Source organism: Nyctibius grandis, chromosome 17 (assembly GCF_013368605.1).
Source record: "Nyctibius grandis isolate bNycGra1 chromosome 17, bNycGra1.pri, whole genome shotgun sequence".
Taxonomy (NCBI): Eukaryota; Metazoa; Chordata; class Aves; order Nyctibiiformes; family Nyctibiidae; genus Nyctibius; species Nyctibius grandis.
In genome coordinates this window covers 11441465-11457603 of record NC_090674.1, presented here as the reverse complement: position 1 = coordinate 11457603, position 16139 = coordinate 11441465, and the positions used below count along the sequence as shown (strand labels likewise).

The 16139-nt window shown below is 68.4% G+C and overlaps 3 protein-coding genes across 3 annotated transcripts; 2 read left to right on the top strand and 1 right to left on the bottom strand.

Moving 5' to 3' along the window:
* Nucleotides 1-45: 45 nt before the first annotated feature.
* Nucleotides 46-3947, bottom strand: PRUNE1 (prune exopolyphosphatase 1). The gene is made up of 8 exons (XM_068414914.1): nucleotides 3800-3947; nucleotides 2227-2331; nucleotides 1945-2150; nucleotides 1576-1760; nucleotides 1340-1498; nucleotides 1133-1227; nucleotides 892-1050; nucleotides 46-748 (listed from the first exon to the last, which is right to left on the bottom strand). The coding sequence occupies exons 1-8, from the start codon at nucleotides 3836-3838 to the stop codon at nucleotides 428-430; spliced, it is 1269 nt and encodes a 422-aa protein (XP_068271015.1). The 5' UTR covers nucleotides 3839-3947; the 3' UTR covers nucleotides 46-427.
* Nucleotides 3948-4070: 123 nt separating this feature from the next.
* MINDY1 (MINDY lysine 48 deubiquitinase 1) lies at nucleotides 4071-9286 on the top strand. The gene is made up of 11 exons (XM_068414907.1): nucleotides 4071-4810; nucleotides 6065-6161; nucleotides 6363-7002; nucleotides 7123-7180; nucleotides 7256-7320; nucleotides 7458-7616; nucleotides 7821-7923; nucleotides 7995-8137; nucleotides 8220-8411; nucleotides 8528-8680; nucleotides 8820-9286. Exons 3-11 carry the CDS (start codon nucleotides 6508-6510, stop codon nucleotides 8889-8891), a joined length of 1440 nt encoding a protein of 479 aa, XP_068271008.1. The 5' UTR covers nucleotides 4071-4810; nucleotides 6065-6161; nucleotides 6363-6507; the 3' UTR covers nucleotides 8892-9286.
* Nucleotides 9287-9963: 677 nt separating this feature from the next.
* On the top strand, nucleotides 9964-15607 carry CERS2 (ceramide synthase 2). Its single transcript, XM_068414915.1, has 11 exons — nucleotides 9964-10016; nucleotides 11702-11875; nucleotides 12461-12578; nucleotides 12683-12801; nucleotides 12951-13008; nucleotides 13091-13141; nucleotides 13424-13516; nucleotides 13712-13840; nucleotides 13917-14023; nucleotides 14136-14289; nucleotides 14582-15607. The coding sequence occupies exons 2-11, from the start codon at nucleotides 11703-11705 to the stop codon at nucleotides 14708-14710; spliced, it is 1131 nt and encodes a 376-aa protein (XP_068271016.1). The 5' UTR covers nucleotides 9964-10016; nucleotide 11702; the 3' UTR covers nucleotides 14711-15607.
* Nucleotides 15608-16139: the final 532 nt, after the last annotated feature.

The following is a 16139-nucleotide window of genomic DNA, read 5'->3' as shown; positions in this document are numbered from 1 at the left end:
GGGCAGCGCCAGATCTGTCGTGAAAGAAAAGCCGAGAGCCAAAAGTGGAAGAAAAAAGGCAAATTTAATCCTCGGGGCACAGTGGTGACAGTCCTGGGGTGGCTGCGCATCCAGACCCACCACCCGGGGCCCCCCGCAGCCCCCCCAAGGGAGGAAGAATGGCCAGAGCTCGTTAACCCCCCCAGCGCCTTCGTTAAGTGGGTGCAAGTGGCTGCCCGCGGGGTCCCCAAAATCCCACCCTGGGGACCAAACCCCAGCGGGGCCATTGGGGCGGGGGGAGCCCGTTGCGGGGCAAATTGCCACAAGGACCCGTCTGTGGTGGGAGCCGAGCCCTAACGAAGGGAGCCGAGCCCTAACGAAGGGAGCTGCGCCCCCCCCAGGCCCCAGCACCCCGCGGGACCCTGCCCAGGGACCCCACAAGCTGCCCTCACTCCGGGGGGGCGGGGGGCTGCCCGGTGGCGATGCGGCTGACCCGCTCCAGGACATCGTGGGGGCAGAGGGGGGGCACGGCCTGGGCCAGCGGACACTCCTCCACCAGGCTGTTCATGGGGGTGGGCGGCGGGGCCACCTCGTCCTCGGGCGCCCCGGCAGCGCCCGGCCCCCCCAGGGCTGCCCGCAGGACTGGCAGCACCTTCTTGCGTGACGCCAACGCGTTGCCCTGGGCGTAGGCGCCCACGCAGGCCCAGGGGCTCGCGAGGGGCTGGAGGTGCAGGGACGGCGCCGTTGCCTCCTCCAGCGCCCGGCACACCTGCGAGGGACAGAGCGCGGCGGCTGGGACCCCCTCGGCACCCCCAAAATCGGGGGATTTCGGGGCAAACCGCAGCCGAGAACTGCCCGGCTCCCACCAAGACCCCTGCGCTGAGAGACTGGGGTGCCCGGCCCCCAACTCACCGCGCTGCGGAGGGGCTCGTGCCGGCTGTAGACGGCGAGCTGCCGGGAGGGCTCGTTGCGCTCGTTAAAGGAGATGGCCATGGCCACCAGCCCCGCGTAGCCCCGAGCCTGGCAGAACGCCTCCAGGTCCTGCAGCATGCCGGGCCGGCGCAGGAAGGTCTGGCGCGGGAGAGACGCTGGCGTCACCTCGCTGTCCCCATCGTGCCACCCCTGCCTCAGTTTCCCCCCTGCCACGCCTCACCTCCAGGTCCACGTAGATGGCACTGACGGCGAGGAGCAGCTCATCGCTGGAGAGGACCTTGAGGTCCTTCCGCAGCATCTGCTCCGTCGTCAGCCCTGCGAGGCGAGAGGGGCCGAGCGTGAGCCCTGGGGACGCGTCCTTGTCCCCAGGGAGAGCGGTTGGTCCCAGGACCCGCTCCCAGCCGGACCCCGGGCGCCGACGCCGGACCTGAGACGTCGAACTTGGCCGCTTGCAGGGCTTCGAAGACGGCGTCGCGGGCGGGCAGCTCGGGGAACCTCGCCTCGAGCAGGGAGACGCAGGCCACGTCCCTGGGCGTCACCTTGCCGGCCGATGGGCTCAGGTTCACGCAGTCCAGCAGGATGGTGCCTGGCGGGGGGCAGCGGGGGCCATCAGCCGTTACCGTCCCCCTGGGCCGGGGCTCAGCGAGGGCCGCCCGCCCTCACCGTGCAGCAGCGCGGCCGTGGGTCTGTCCAGCACGCCCGGGGGCCCTTGGGCGATCCGCTCCGTCACCAGCGTGGCGCAGGAGCCCACCGGCTCCGCCGTCACCCGGCAGCCGGCAGCGCGGTCCCGTTCCAGCGGCCGGTGATCGAGGACCTCCACCACGGCCTCTTCCAGGGCCGCGTCGGCGCTGGCAGGCGAGACGGGGAGGGTGAGACCCCCAGCAGAGCCTGGAACCCCGCTTTGTTCCTCCCACCCTAAAAACACCCCGGAAAGGGAAAGGCTTTACCCACCCTGGGCCAAAACCGAGCGAGGACAAAGCGAGGCGTCGGGTGGGCGGCCCCGGTTGTCCCCGCGTCCCCTCCCCGGCTCACCCGGGCAGGACGTGGTGATCGACCAGCGTGAGGGAGAGCAGCCCGGCGTGGTGCAGCCCCCCCAGGTCGATCTCGTCCCGAAAGACGAGGGAGGCGGCGGGGATGCCCTGCTCCCGCAGCAGGAACGTCGTCTCCGTCCGCAGCGCGAAGTCGGCGCGAGGGATGTTCAGCACCGGGATGAAGGCGGCTTTGGCAGCCGGGGAGGTCTGCGGCGGCGGGGGGACACTCGGTGAGGTGTCCCCCAGGCCGCTGTTTGTCCCCGGGCCAGCGGCTGAGCCTCACCTTCGCCAGGAAATAAGCCATGGCCAGCGCCGAGACGGTGGAGTCCAGGTCACAGGCCTCGTTGCCCATCACCACGTGGATCTCCTGGTGCCGCCGGACGTGCTCCTGCCGGGGCGGGAGGCATCAGGTGCGGCAGTGACGTGTCCCCATCCAAAGCCCCCCGCGACGGTCCCTTCCCCTTTGCTGCCCTCAGGGGACGTGCCAGTGCCCCCGGAGCCACTTGTCACGGATGTGACCCACAGATGCCACCCGCCACCACCCACCTCCCAGCCGCCACCAGCAGCGGACGGGCTCCTGGCATCCCTAAGGGCACCCTCGGGACGAGACCTGGCTGGGATCCATTTCTGGCACGAAAACCTCACATTTTGGGGCACATGCGTGAAAGTGGGTGCATGGGGGCCCCGGGGAGAACGGGAAAACCCAGCTCAGCCCCGAGTGACCGCGAGGATGGGGACAGGGACCTTCCCGTCCCGGGGGACGCCGTCACAGCCCTGGGAACCTCCAGTGTTTTAACCCCAGATCAAAGTGGTTTTTCCAGAGATGGTGAGTTTGGGGCTGGCTGACCCCAAACCACGTTTCACCCCTTTTTTTCTTGCCTGCAGCAGCAAGAAAAACATGTCACGCGTGTCACCCCACAAATCCACCGTCCCCGGCTGCGGGTGCCCGCCCTGCCACGCTCCAGGGAGCCGCCCTGTCTCCAGGCCCTTCTTCAGTGACAATTATTTCATGCCATGACCCAGATTCGCTCATTTATTCGGTACAAGCCGAGGACGTAACCAAGCGAGAGCTGCCCGCGGCAGCGACCCCGCAGCCGGCTGGGGACCGGGCTGGGGGTGCTGGGGAGCCCCCGGCTCTGGGAACGGCTTGGGGGGTCCCCGGTGTAGCTGTGCCACCCCAGCCCGGGCTGTAGCGGGGCCAAGGGGCAGCACACGACCAGCCCCTCGCTCTGGGGGAGATGGGTGCACCCCACTGAGGGGCCTTGAGCCTCTGTGCACCCTGCTGCCCCCCCTGCACCCCAGTTCCCTGGGCACCCAGTCCCCATGCACCCCAATTCCCCCCTGTACCTCGCTCCCCACTGCACCCCAGTTCCCTGGGCACCCCAGTCCCCCTGCACCCTGCTCCCCACTGCACCCCAATCCCCTGGGCACCCCATGCACCCATTTCCCGCTGCACCCCAGTTCCCTGGCCACCCAGTCCCCATGCACCCATCTCCCCCTGTACCTCGCTCCCACTGCACCCCAGTTCCCTGGGCACCCCAGTCCCCATGCACCCTGCTCCCCACTGCACCCCAGTTCCCTGGGCACCCCAGTCCGCTGGGCACCCCATGCACCCATCTCCCCCTGTACCTCGCTCCCCCCTGCACCCATCTCCCCCTGCACCCCAGTTCCCTGGGCACCCCAATCCCCCTGCACCCCACTCCCCAGGGCACCCCATACACCCACCTCCCCCTGCACCCCAGTTCCCTGGCACCCAGTCCCCCTGCTCCCCACTGCACCCCAGTTCCCTGGGCACCCCAGTCCCCATCTCCCCCTGCACCCCCCCTCCCTGAGCACCCAGCCCCCGGCCCCGCTACCTGCAGAGCCGCCCGGTTCCCCTCCACGAACCGCTCCATAACGGCGCCGATCCGCGCCCCAACCCGCCCGGCCCAACCCAGTATGGCCCAGTACAACCCAGTACGGCCCGGCCCCGCCCTCCTCAGCTCCTCGGGGGGGGGCGAGGCCTCCCGCGCGGGCTGCCGGGAAGGGGGCGGGGTCAGCGGCGGGGGGCTCCGCCCCCCTCCGCTGACCCCGCCCCCTTCCCGGCAGCCCGCGCGGGCGGGGGGCGACCCCCCTCAGGCCCGGCCCGGCCCCCCCAGACCCCCCCCAGACGGGCCGTGCCCCCCCCCAGTCACCCCATCCCCTCCGGTGACCGGGGACTAGTTACCGGCGACCAGTGACTAGTTACTGGTGACCAGTAACCGGCAGAGCCCAGCGCGGCCCGTCAGCGGGTGAAATCGGGGGGCACCCACCCCCCCCGCCAAGCGCTGGGCGTCAAAATGGGGGAAAAAAATGGTAAAATCGGTGATTTTTTTGGTGCTACCGGTGGCCAGGCCTCGGGCCGACACCCCGGTGCGCCGCGGGGGGAGCGGTGCAGGCAGCTGCCGCCCCCCCCGCCCCGCTCCTGCCCGTCCTCTTCCTCCTCTTCCTCCGCCTCCTCCTCCTCGCCCGGCTGGGAATCCGCCTTCCCGGCAGCGAACCGGAGCGTGGGGCGGGGAGTGAGGCCTTGCCCGGCCGGGAGAGGGGAAAAAGGGAAAAAGAAGAGAGAAAGGAGGGATAAAGAAGGAAAAAGGAGAAAAAAAGAAGGAAAAAGGAAAAAAAAAGAAGAGAAAAAGGAGGAATAAGGAAGAAAAAAGGAGGAATAAAGAGGAAAAGAGAAGGGAAAAGGAGGAAAAAAGGAGGAAAAAGTAGAAAAAAGGAGAAATAAAGAAGGAAAAAAGAAGGAAAAGGAGAAAAAAGGAGGAATAAAGAAGGGAAAAGGAAGGAAAAAAGAAGGAAAAAGGAGGCGAGAGCGGGGAGGCGGCAGCAGCGAACCGACCGGCTGCGGAGTAAGAGCGGGCCGGGGGCGGCCGGGGGGGTTTGGGGGGGTGACCCCGTCCCGTCCCGGTGGGACCGCACGGGTCGAGGGTGGCACCGGGGCTGTGGGAGCGACGGCGGCGGTTTGGGGTGTTTTGGGGGCGGCGGAGGTGGGTGGGGGGGTCCCGGGGTGAGCCCGGCCCCGCCACGCTGCCGGGTGGGGAAACTGAGGCACGGCGGCACCGCGGCTCCGGCCGGTTTTACCGGCTCCCGGCCCCTCCCCGGCCGCTGCCCCGGCTTCGGGGGTGCGGCACCGGCGGGTCCGGCACCGGCCACCGGGCTGGGGGCCAGCGTCCACTCCTTGGCAGCTTTGTAAAAGGAATATTTTATTTTATTTTATTTTATTTTATTTTATTTTATTTTATTTTATTTTATTTTATTTTATTATTTTTATTTTATTTTAAATTTATTTTATTTTTTTACAAAGAATACGTATGTATTTAGTTATGACAACTATTTATCCATCTACTTACCTATCAATATTTATTACTTATTTAGTTAACAATAGTACTTATTTACTTACCTTTACATCCATTTATCTATCAAGAATATATGTTTATCTCTTTCCACACCACTTATTTACATACATTATTTATTTACAGGCTTATTTATCAAGAATATTGGTTCATCTATTTATCTACCAGTCTATCAAGGATATTCGTTTATTTGTTTACTAATACTATTTATTTCTCTATGTATCTCTTTCTCGAGAATGTTTATTTGCTTATTTACTTCTCTATTTATCTCTGCACTACTTATTTATTATTAATAATAAATTTATTATTTTAAATTTATTTATTAATAATAATAAATCGGCGGTTACCATCGGGCACTGTCCCTTTCCTTTCCCCCAAGACCCCTCTGCTCCGGCCCCAAAAGCGACGGGAACGACTCGGAGGGCACCGACCCCCTTGATTTTCTCCCGGCCTTTCACCACCTCCCCAAAAAACCCCTTTTTCCCCCCAATTTCCCCCTCCCCGCGTGTTCCCATCCCCGCTGCCGCCTGCGTTCCGGCTCCTTTGGGGATAACCGAGGGCCCGGTGCCCCGATTAGCGCCGGCGGGAGGAGGATTAGGGCTAAGGCGATCCGGCGTGGGCGGCCGGCGTGGCCGGGGCAGCGAGCCCAGCCGGAGCCGCCGCGCTCCCGCCCGCACCCAGCGTTTCAAACCCCAATTTCCCACACCCCGAGACTGTTTTGAAACCGAATTGTCCCAACTCTCCCCGCAGGAGCGTCCGTGCCGGGCTGAGGCTGCGGGGACGCGCCGGCGCGGGAGCCCGACCTTTCCTCGGAGCCGCTTCGGCTCCGTCCATCGGTTCCTCCCAGGTGGGTTTGGGATTTTCCCTCTTTCAGGATAAAATCCACGCGCGTCCGCGTCGCTGACTTTTTACCAGCGGTTTGGAGGCGGGAGCAGCCAACGCTCTGTTTTCCGTTATTTAAAGGGATGGGGGAGAAAAATCTGGGCTAAATGGGCCAAACCTGCAACAAATTGGACTAATGTGTCTGTTTTTTCTTGAAATACCCAAGTTTTACCTTCTAAGGGAGAGGTTTGGGATGTGGCTGTTCCCAGCGGGACCCGGAGCGTTCCCAGGGGCCTGATCTGGAGCCGCTCAAGGCAGGACGCCACGGTGAGGGTCCCGCTGCCGGTGAGGGTCCCGCTGCCCCCGCTCCGATGGAGCAGCCACCCGAGCGGGACGGGGCGATCCCAGCCCCTTCCAGCGGCGAAGGGACCCCCCAGCTCCCGGAGGAGGCTGTGGGTGAGGGTGAAACGCCGGCTGGCGGCGGGGAGAGCCCGGCACCAGAGGGACAAGCCGCCGCGCCGCGCACCGGGGACGAGGACGTCCCGTCCAGCCCCGGCGAGGGGCAACCGGGCTGCGCCCCGCATCTCCCCTCCGACGAGCACCCGAGGGAAGACGCTGAGGAGAAGCAGCCTGTGGAGGGTGGGGGGTCCCTGCCGGGTGCCCCCGTGCCCAGCGCGGGGGCCGGGGCGGGGGGGTTACCGGCCGAGCCCCCCCGAGCCCGCACCCCGAGTCGGGGCGCGGAGGCGGATTTTTACAGCGTGAAGTGGATCACGTGGAAGGGCGAGCGGACGCCCGTGGTCACGCAGAGCGAGAACGGGCCCTGCCCGCTCCTGGCCATCATGAACGTCCTCCTCTTGCAGTGGAAGGCAAGCGGGGTGCTGGGGGGGGGCTTGGGGGGGGTTGGCAAGGGGGGGATCGGGCTCAGCTCCCCCCAGGGGCGCGGGGAAGGGGCCGGGGGCCGGTCCTCAGCCTCTCGGTGCTTCCAGGTGAAGCTGCCCCCGCAGAAGGAGGTGATCACGGCCGAGGAGCTGATGGCGCATCTGGGTGAGCTCCGCGGGCCCGGCCCGGTGCCGCGCTGCCGTCGCCCGCCCCGCCGGGGCTCACCGCGCTGCCTTGCAGGGGACTGCATCCTGTCCACCCAGCCCCGGGAGCCGTCCGAGGGGCTGCAGCTCAACTTCCAGCAGGTCAGGAGCGGGGCTGCACGTCACCCGGACCAAAACTTGGTCTGCCCCATCTTGGGGAGCACCCGTGGCCTTGGGCTGCGAGCCTTGGGGTGCCAACCTGCTTCCCAAGCAAGCCCCCCCTGCTTCTCCCCCACCAGAACATCAACGACACCATGACGGTCCTCCCCAAGCTCTCGACGGGGCTGGACGTCAACGTGCGCTTCACGGGCGTCTCGGACTTCGAGTACACGCCCGAGTGCATCGTCTTCGACCTCCTCAACGTCCCGCTCTACCACGGCTGGCTGGTGGACCCCCAGGTGAGCTGGCCCCATGGCTTGCCTGGCTCTGGGGGCACCACGGGATGACCCGAGGGCTGGAGCAGCTCTCCTGGGAAGAGTTGGGTGGAAGCCACCAGCTCAGCTCCTGGACGTCCCCGTGATGGGGCGGTGGTCTGGGTGCTTGGGGAAGGTTCCGGGCGCCCCATCCTGCCCCGGTGCCACCCCGGCCCTTCCCGCCCGCAGAGCCCGGAGGTGGTGCAAGCCGTGGGCAAGCTGAGCTACAACCAGCTGGTGGAGAAGGTCATCACCTGCAAACAGGCCAGCGACTCCAGCCTGGTGAGCGAAGGTAACGACTCCCCGAGGACCCCGGGGGGGTCTTGGCGCCCCGGCCCCGCGCCCACCCCGCTTTCGCCCCAGGGCTGGTGGCGGAGCAGTTCCTGGAGGCCACGGCCTCGCAGCTGACCTACCACGGGCTCTGCGAGCTCACGGCCGCCGTCCGCGAGGGCGAGCTCAGTGTCTTCTTCCGCAACAACCACTTCAGCACCATGATAAAGCACAAGGTGCAGCCCCCGCCCCTTCCCCGGCTTCCTTTGAGCCGGCAGACCCCCTCCTCGACGCCAGCCAACTGTCCCCTGTCCCCAGGGCCACCTGTACCTGCTGGTGACGGACCAGGGCTTCCTGCGGGAGGAGCGGGTGGTCTGGGAGAGCCTCCACACCGTGGACGGCGACAGCTGCTTCTGCGACACCGACTTCCACCTCAGCCACGCTCCGGGCAAGGAGGGGGCTGCCGCGGCCCCCCCGGACCCCTTCCTCCAGCAGAGACAAGTGGACCAGGTAGGGGACAAGCGGTGGCGCCGGGGGACACCGGGGTCCCGTCCCAGCGCCGGGGCTGCTGCGGGGTTTGGGTTCGCTGTGTTGAGCACCCCCTCCAACTCTTTTTGCCCCCCCAGGATTACATGGTGGCCCTGTCGCTGCAGCAGCAGCAGGGCCAGGACCCCTCGGCGCTCAGCGACCTGGAGCTCGCCCGCCGGCTGCAGCAGGAGGAGTACGAGCACCAGCACCAGGACCAGCACCGGCACCGGCACCGGCAGCTCCCGGCACAGGTAACCGGGTGCTTCCCACCCCCTCGCCCCCCTGCTCTGCCCCACGGGCCGGTCCTGGGGGGGTGGCGGTGTCCCCCAGGGATGATGGGGGGTCTCTGTGGGTCCTCCTGCTCCCCAGCCCCCCTTCCTGTGCTCGCAGGGCCGCGCGCAGCCGGGCGGCCGCGAGCGGAGGCAGCGGCAGAAGCCGGACTTGGACTGCGCCCTCCTATAGCACCCCGGGCCCGGGCACCCGGGGGGAACCTGCCCCACCCCTCGCCATGGCCCCCCTGGGGTCTGTGGCGGGGTCCCTGTGCCCAGAGCCCCCTGACTCCCCACTCTCGTCCGTTCTCCGGGGAGACCCACGGGGGTCCCTGGGGACGGGATGGGACACACACACACACACACACACACACACACACGAGGGGGGTCCCTCCTTACCCACCGCTGGGACCACCCAAATCTTTCCAGTGGCCTTAACATGGGGGGGGTCCCACGGGGGGATCCCACCCCTTGGTCCCTGCTCCGAGACATGGGGGGACACGTGTCTGGAGTGGGACACACACACACACACCCCCGTGTCCGAAACGCGGCCTTAGCCCTTGGCAAATAAAGGACTCGTCCCCACGCGCCCGTGTCCGACTGACTGACACCAGTGGGGCCTCTGAGGGTCTGGGGGGGCTTGGGGTGACGGGACCCTCCGTGCCCCACGGGTTTGGGGGGTTTTAGGGGTGACGGGACCCTCCGTACCCCACGGACATGCGGGTTTGGGGGCGTTTGGGGTGATGGGACCCTCCGTGCCCCATGGACACGCGGGTTTGGGGGCGTTTGGGGTGACGGGACCCTCCGTACCCCATAGACACGGGGGTCGGGGGGGGTTTGGGGTGACGGGACCCTCCGCACCCCACGGACACGCGGGTTCACGCCCCGCCCCGGGGGGTGCAGTGTTGCGGCGGGGCCGGCAGGGGGCTCCCCGCAGCGGGGGGGTGAGTGGGGTCTATGGGGGGCGGGGGTGAGTCCGTAGGGGACGGAGCGGGTGTGAGGGAGGGGCGGGGGTACGGGGAGGGGCGCGTGGCGGGGTCCCGGGGCGTGAGGAGCGGCGGGGGGGAGCGGACGGACCCCCGCGGCCCCTCCCCTTGTCCCTCCGCCCCCGCCCGCCCCCGCCGATCGCCGTCGCGGCGATGGATTGCTCAGGCCTGGCGCCCCGCCCGGCCCCGCCCCCCGGCGGGCCCCGCTCCCCTCCGGGCCCTCGGCCGTGGCGGTGACGTCACTCCCGCCGCTGCCTGGCGCGGGGCGCGCGCGGGGCGGGGGGGGGCGAGCGGCAGCGCGAGGCGGCGGCGGCGGCTCCGGGCGGCGGCGCGTGAGTGGGGCGGGGGGGGGGTCGGCGGGGGGCGCGGGGCCGCCGGTCTCCTCCCGCCGCGGGAGGACCGGGCCGGACCGGACCGGACCGGACCGAGGCGGCGGCGGCGGCTCGGGCCAGGCCGCGGGGCGGGGGAGCGCGGGCAGGTTCTCGGTTCCCCCCCGCTCTTTCGCCCCTAATCCTCCGGGGCTGCCCGCTGTGGCGGGCCCGGTGGGGAGGGCCCGGCGGGCGGGGCAGGGCCTGGCGGGAGGCCCTGTGGCGGGGCAGGGCGGGGGGGTCCGGCCCGGAGCCCGGCGGGGCCCCCCCGGTGCGTCCCGGCCGCCGCCCGCAGGCGGCCCCGTGCCTGGACTCCCCCCCCACGCCAAGGGCCCGGCGGGGCCCCCCCGGCTCCTCGGGGTGGGCCGGGCCCGGAGGGAGGCGGTGCCCCCCGGCCCGCGGGGAGGCCCCGGGCCCGGCCTCGGCCCCGCCGGCGCTGGGCTGCGGCCCCCCCGGGCGGGCTCATGCCGCCCCCGGGACTCTCCAGCCCGCGGGGACCCGGCACCCCCAGCTGGGGCGGGACACCCCGGAGCCCCCGGTGCAGGGTCCCGGCCGGGGCTCGGTGCCCTGCGGCGCTCCCGGCCCCGGTTTTTCCTCCCTCGGGGTTTTCTCCCTTCCCAGCACGTCGCTCCTGAGTTCCCCCCGGGCGGGTCCCGGCTGCTGGTACCGGCCCCCCCGGCTCGGCGGCACCCGGTTCCGGCTCCTCTCCGTTCCCGGGACACCGGCTGGGCCCCGGGGGAGAAGATGCCGCCAGCCCCGAGCAGGGCCTCACCCCGATTCCTCCCACGGGCTCCCCGTTACCTGCCCGCGGCCCAGTTCAGCGGGGCTCAGGGCACGCTCCCGCCCCGGCTTGCGAAACCGGCCCCGCGGTTCCTCCTTCCCTGCTCCCGTCCCTCTCCTCCGTCCCTGCTCCGTGCCGGGGATTTGCCCCCCCGGGGACGGGGACCCCCACCCCGACCCCTGTCCCGGCCCCACGGAGCCCGGGATCGTCTCCCCCGGGGGGGAACCGGCTCGTGTGCGGTGCCAGCGTGGAGGGCAGGAGGAGCCGGAGTGCCCTGACCCCGCGGCGGTGACGGCGCTGGGCCTCAGCCCCTGCCCGTGCCCGCCGGGAGCCGTTTTCAGGCACAAAGGTGCCCATTGTGCCGCCGGCAAAGCCCTAATCCTGCGCCGCGCCGCTGCCCGGGCCCAGCCAAGGGGTGGCCGGGGGCTCCGTGCCTCAGTTTCCCCCGCCCGGCGGTGGGCTCCGTGCCCAGGATCAACCTGGGGGTGTGGGCACTGTGGTCGGGAGAGAAACCGTGGCAGGAGGCTTCCCCCTTGCTCTTTGTGCCACCGTGGTCCCGGGGTTGCGCCCGTTCCCGGCCGATGCCGGCGGGGAAGTCCCGGTGCCCGGGAACCCGGTTCCTCCCTCCAGCCGGTGCCAGGGCCCCGTCCCCGGTTAATCATCACCCGGTGACCTCCCCGCCGCAGGGAGCAAAGTCCCTCCGTGCCGGAGCCGAGCGCCGGCCGCCCCGCGCGGCACCAGGGGGGTTTCACCGGAGCCCACCGGGGGCTCGCCGGGGCCGAGGTGGGGCTGCCCGCGCCGGTGGCACCGTGCTGGGCTGCGGGCTGAGCCGGTGCCCCCCTCACCTCGCCCCCCCGCTCCCCCCCAGCATGTTCCAGACCCTGTACAGCTGTTTTTGGTGGGAGCGGCTCTGGCTCCCGGCGAACCTCACCTGGGCCGACCTGGAGGACCGGGATGGGCGAGTCTACGCCAAAGCCTCCGACCTCTACGTCACCCTCCCCTTGGCCTTCCTCTTCCTCGTCGTCCGGCACCTCTTTGAGACGTGAGTCCCTTCCCTGGGGGCGGGGGGACGGACCCTGACCCGGCTCTCCCTGCGCGTGGGGCTGGGGACATGCGGTGACGGACCCCGGGGACACGCGGTGACGGACCCCGGCCGTAGCGCCCTGTCCTCGGCCCGGCTGGGGGTGGCCGTGGCACCCCGGGGGTCCTGCCCCCCCTCCCCAACATGTGGGGCTGGGCACCTGCCCCCGTGGCCCCGCACAGTCCCGGCTTTGTGCATCCTCCGCTGCCCTCATGGCGCCCGCTCGGCCCCGGCGCTCGGGAGCGGTTTGTTGGGCAAACAATGGCGAGCCGGGGCGGGACAGACGGGGCTTTGTTGGGAGCCGGGGGAGGCCCCCTCCGCTGGGGGGTGCGGCCCTGCCGCGTCGTGGGGGGCCGGTCCCCCAGCCCTGGGGTGACCGAGGACCCGGGGGGTTCCCCCGTGGTGAAACCCCCCTGGGAGAAGCAGCGGCGGGATGGGGAAACTGAGGCACCGAGTGGCTGCGGGTCCCTGGGTGGCTTCGATGGGGCCACGTCAGGCAGGTGACACAGAAACGGGGACGTTCGTGTCCCCCTGCTCCTTCCCCAGGTACGTGGCCACCCCCCTGGCCGGGCTCCTGAACGTCAAGGAGAAGATCAGGTTAAAAGCCGCCCCCAACGCCGTGCTGGAGAAGTTTTACGCCGCCACCACCAAACACCCCAAGCAGGTGAGGGGACGGGGTGGGGTCCCCACGAGGGGCTCGGCGTGGCTGGGGGAGGGCGAGCAGCAGAGCCGGGCCCCCGTGGTGGTGACGTCCCCGCCGCCCCCCAGGCCGACGTGGAGATGCTCTCGAAGAAGAGCGGCTGCACGGTGCGGCAGGTCGAACGCTGGTTCCGCCGCCGCCGCAACCAGGACCGGCCCAGCCTGCTCAAGAAGTTCAGGGAGGCCAGGTGAGACCCTGTGTCACCGTCACCCCGCGGCGATGGGGCTGGGCGGGGGGACACCCCGCTGTGGGAGGGCGGAACATGGGGCCGGGGGCTCCGTCCGTGTCCCGCCCGCGCCTGGGCCCGCCTGAGGACCCTCTGCTTCCTTTTTCCAGTTGGCGATTCACGTTTTACCTTCTTGCTTTCATTGCTGGCATGGCTGTCATAGTAGATGTGAGTATCGGCCCCCCCGTGCCCGGCCCTGCCGCCCCCCCGGCCCCCGCTAACGCCTCTGTCTCTCTCTCCCCTCCGGCAGAAGCCCTGGTTCTACGACCTGCGGGAGGTGTGGAAGGGGTACCCCATCCAGGTGAGCCCCCCCCGCCCCACAGCCCTTCCTGCCCCCCGGCGCCGCCTGCGCGATGGGAGGGGGCGGCCGAGCCCCCGGAGGCGTGGGGGGGTCTGGACTGACCCCCCGGGGCGGCACAGGGTGACTCTGGCACCCGTCTGGGCTTGGCCGGTGCACGGGGAAGGGGTTTGCGGGCTGTGGGGGGCAGAGGGTCCCCAGGACACCCGTGGGCCTGGGTGGTGCCTGTGGGAGGGGCTCGAGCCCCCCCGGGGAGGATCCCCCAGCTCAGCCCTCGCCTTGCAGAGCATGCTGCCCTCCCAGTACTGGTACTACATGATCGAGCTCTCCTTCTACTGGTCCCTGCTCTTCAGCATCGCCTCCGACGTCAAGCGCAAGGTGGGCTGCGAGGGCGGGCGGGGGGCACCGGGCACCGGGCTGGCGCACACGGGGACGTCGTGGTGGGGTTTACTTCGCCCTCGTGGTGGGTGTTAGGGAGGGGCTGGGGCCACGGAGGGGACCTCGGGGGTGAGCGGGGTGGTTGGGTTGGAGCCGGGCCGGGGTGACCCCCTGCTCCCCCTTCCCTGGATGCAGGACTTCAAGGAGCAAATCATCCACCACGTGGCCACCATCATCCTCATCAGCTTCTCCTGGTTCGCCAACTACATCCGTGCGGGGACGCTCATCATGGCCCTGCACGACTCCTCGGACTATCTGCTGGAGGTACGTCCCCTCCCCGCCACCACGGGCACGGCCACGGCCACGTCCTTGCCCCGCTCACCCCCCTCTGCCCCCGCAGTCCGCCAAGATGTTCAACTACGCCGGCTGGAGAAACACCTGCAACAACATCTTCATCGTCTTCGCCGCCGTCTTCATCATCACCCGCCTGGTCATCCTGCCCTTCTGGTGAGCGCTGGTGGCTGGGGAACGGGTGGGGAAACTGAGGCACGGGGCGGTGGGGTGCCGCTGGGGGTGGGAGGCCGGTCCCTGCCCCTAACGGAGCTGCGTCCCCTGGCAGGATCATGCACTGCACCGTGGTTTACCCGCTGGATCTCTACCCCCCCTTCTTCGGCTACTACTTCTTCAACTTCATGATGGTGGTGCTGCAGTCGCTGCACATCTTCTGGGCCTACCTCATCATCCGCATGGCCCAGAAGTTCATAACTGGAAAGGCAAGAGGGGGCCTGGGGGGCTTCGGGGCTCCTGGCCCTGTGGGGAGATGCTGCTGCGGGGCGATGGGGCTGGATCCAGACCCGGCTGATGGGGCTCGGGGTGGAGGGAGGGTGCGGGTCTGCCCCAGGAGCGAGGTGAGGGGGGGGGGGGGTCGCAGGGGGGACCCCCAGACCACGCAGCCGGACCGCGCTCGGCTTCCCGAGTCGTGGGGAGGAAACCGTGGTGGTTCGCGATGGGGGAAACTGAGGCACGGCAGGAGAACGGGGCGCCGCTGACCGAGTCCCCCCGCAGGTGGTGGAGGATGAGAGGAGCGACCGTGAGGAGACGGACAACTCGGAGGAGGAGGAGGAGGCGGCGAAGAACGGGCCCCTCTCCAACGGCCACCCCGTCCTCAACAACAACCACCGCAAAACCGACTGAGCGCCCGCGGCCCCTCTGCGCTGGCGGGGGCGGCCGGAGCCCAAACCCGTGAGATGTCCGACCCTGGCCCCTCCACCCCCTCCCCTCCCCGGTCCCGCAGAGCAAACCGGGGACCCCCGAGAGCCCGTCTGGGCCCCCAGCCCCGGGGGCCGCAGCCATCGCTGCTTCCCCACCCCACGCTCACCGTTGGTGCCGTTTCTGCCTTTCACCTGCTGCCTTAATCCCCCGCGGGGCCCCGGGACAGGCAGAGCCGGGGCGGCTCCTTCTCCTCCCCGCAGCCCCCGGCCCCTCGCCGGGCTCCAGCCCCCCGTTACCCCCCTTTTCCTGACCATCCCCTCGCCGGAGGGAGCGCGGCCGCAGCCGCCTCTGCGACCACCGGGACGAAGCCCCTTCCCTGGGGCGCGGGCGGGCGGGGGGGCAGCCGGTGGCTCCCTGCTCCAGGGGGGAGCGGGCGCAGCCCCGGGGGTGTGGGGGGCTGGAGGAGGGGGCGACGCTGGGAGGGCTCGGGGGAAGGAGGCTGCGGGGTTCCGTCACTACTCGCGTCTCACGGAGGAGTTTAATCCCCTCGTTTCTCTTCTGTAAATGGGTTCTGAGTCTCTCCCTCCCCGCGGCCGCTCCTGGTCCCTTCCCCGGCTCTAACAGGACAAATTTGCAACTGATTTTTTTTTTTTTTTCCTATTTATTTGGAAGACCGAAGGCGCCGGGCTCGGCTCTGCCTCCTGCACCCGCCCGGGGTGCGGCGAGACCTCCCAGCGCGGAGCGGGGGGGAAAAGGACCATTAACCAACGTCAGACCAAAATGTGTTAACTTGTTGTTTTTTTGTTTTTTAAAAAAAGTTAAAGGTTAAATATATTGAAAGGTAAAAAACTAATAAACTTCGGTAAAAAAAAAACCAAAGGGCTTGGGCATCTTCTGTGGCTGGCACAGCGGCCCCGGCGAGGGTCTGGGGGCGAGTGTTTGGCACAGCTGCCTTTAGCTTTCACTTGGGCGGTGCTAAAAGGGGGCAGATTTGGAGGAATTTGATATTTTTATATTTTTTTTCCCCCTGGAAGCTCTCCACATCTTCCACACCAGCCTGGAGCGGGGGCTTCAGCGGCCTGAGGAGCCCCGGCCCCGCTGCCAGAGGAGCGTCCGCCCTCCTCGGGTGACAAAGCTGCTATTCAGGTGGGCGCTGAGGATGGAACCGGAGCTCACAGAGGCCCTAGAAAGGTTTTTTTTTTAAAAAAAAAGTTATTTAGTATGGGGAGGGGAAAAGCCTCCCTTGGGAGTGCGGAGCTGCCCGGGCTGCTCTGGGGTTGGGTGCCCGAGGGATGGGGGTGGCGGCTGGAGCCCCCTTTGCTGCTCCAGCTCTCCCCAGCCCGGGGTTTGGCCCTTGAGCTGGTGGGTGGCGTGGAATTTGATTCCAGTTTGTAGAAATCTGCCTCTTCCA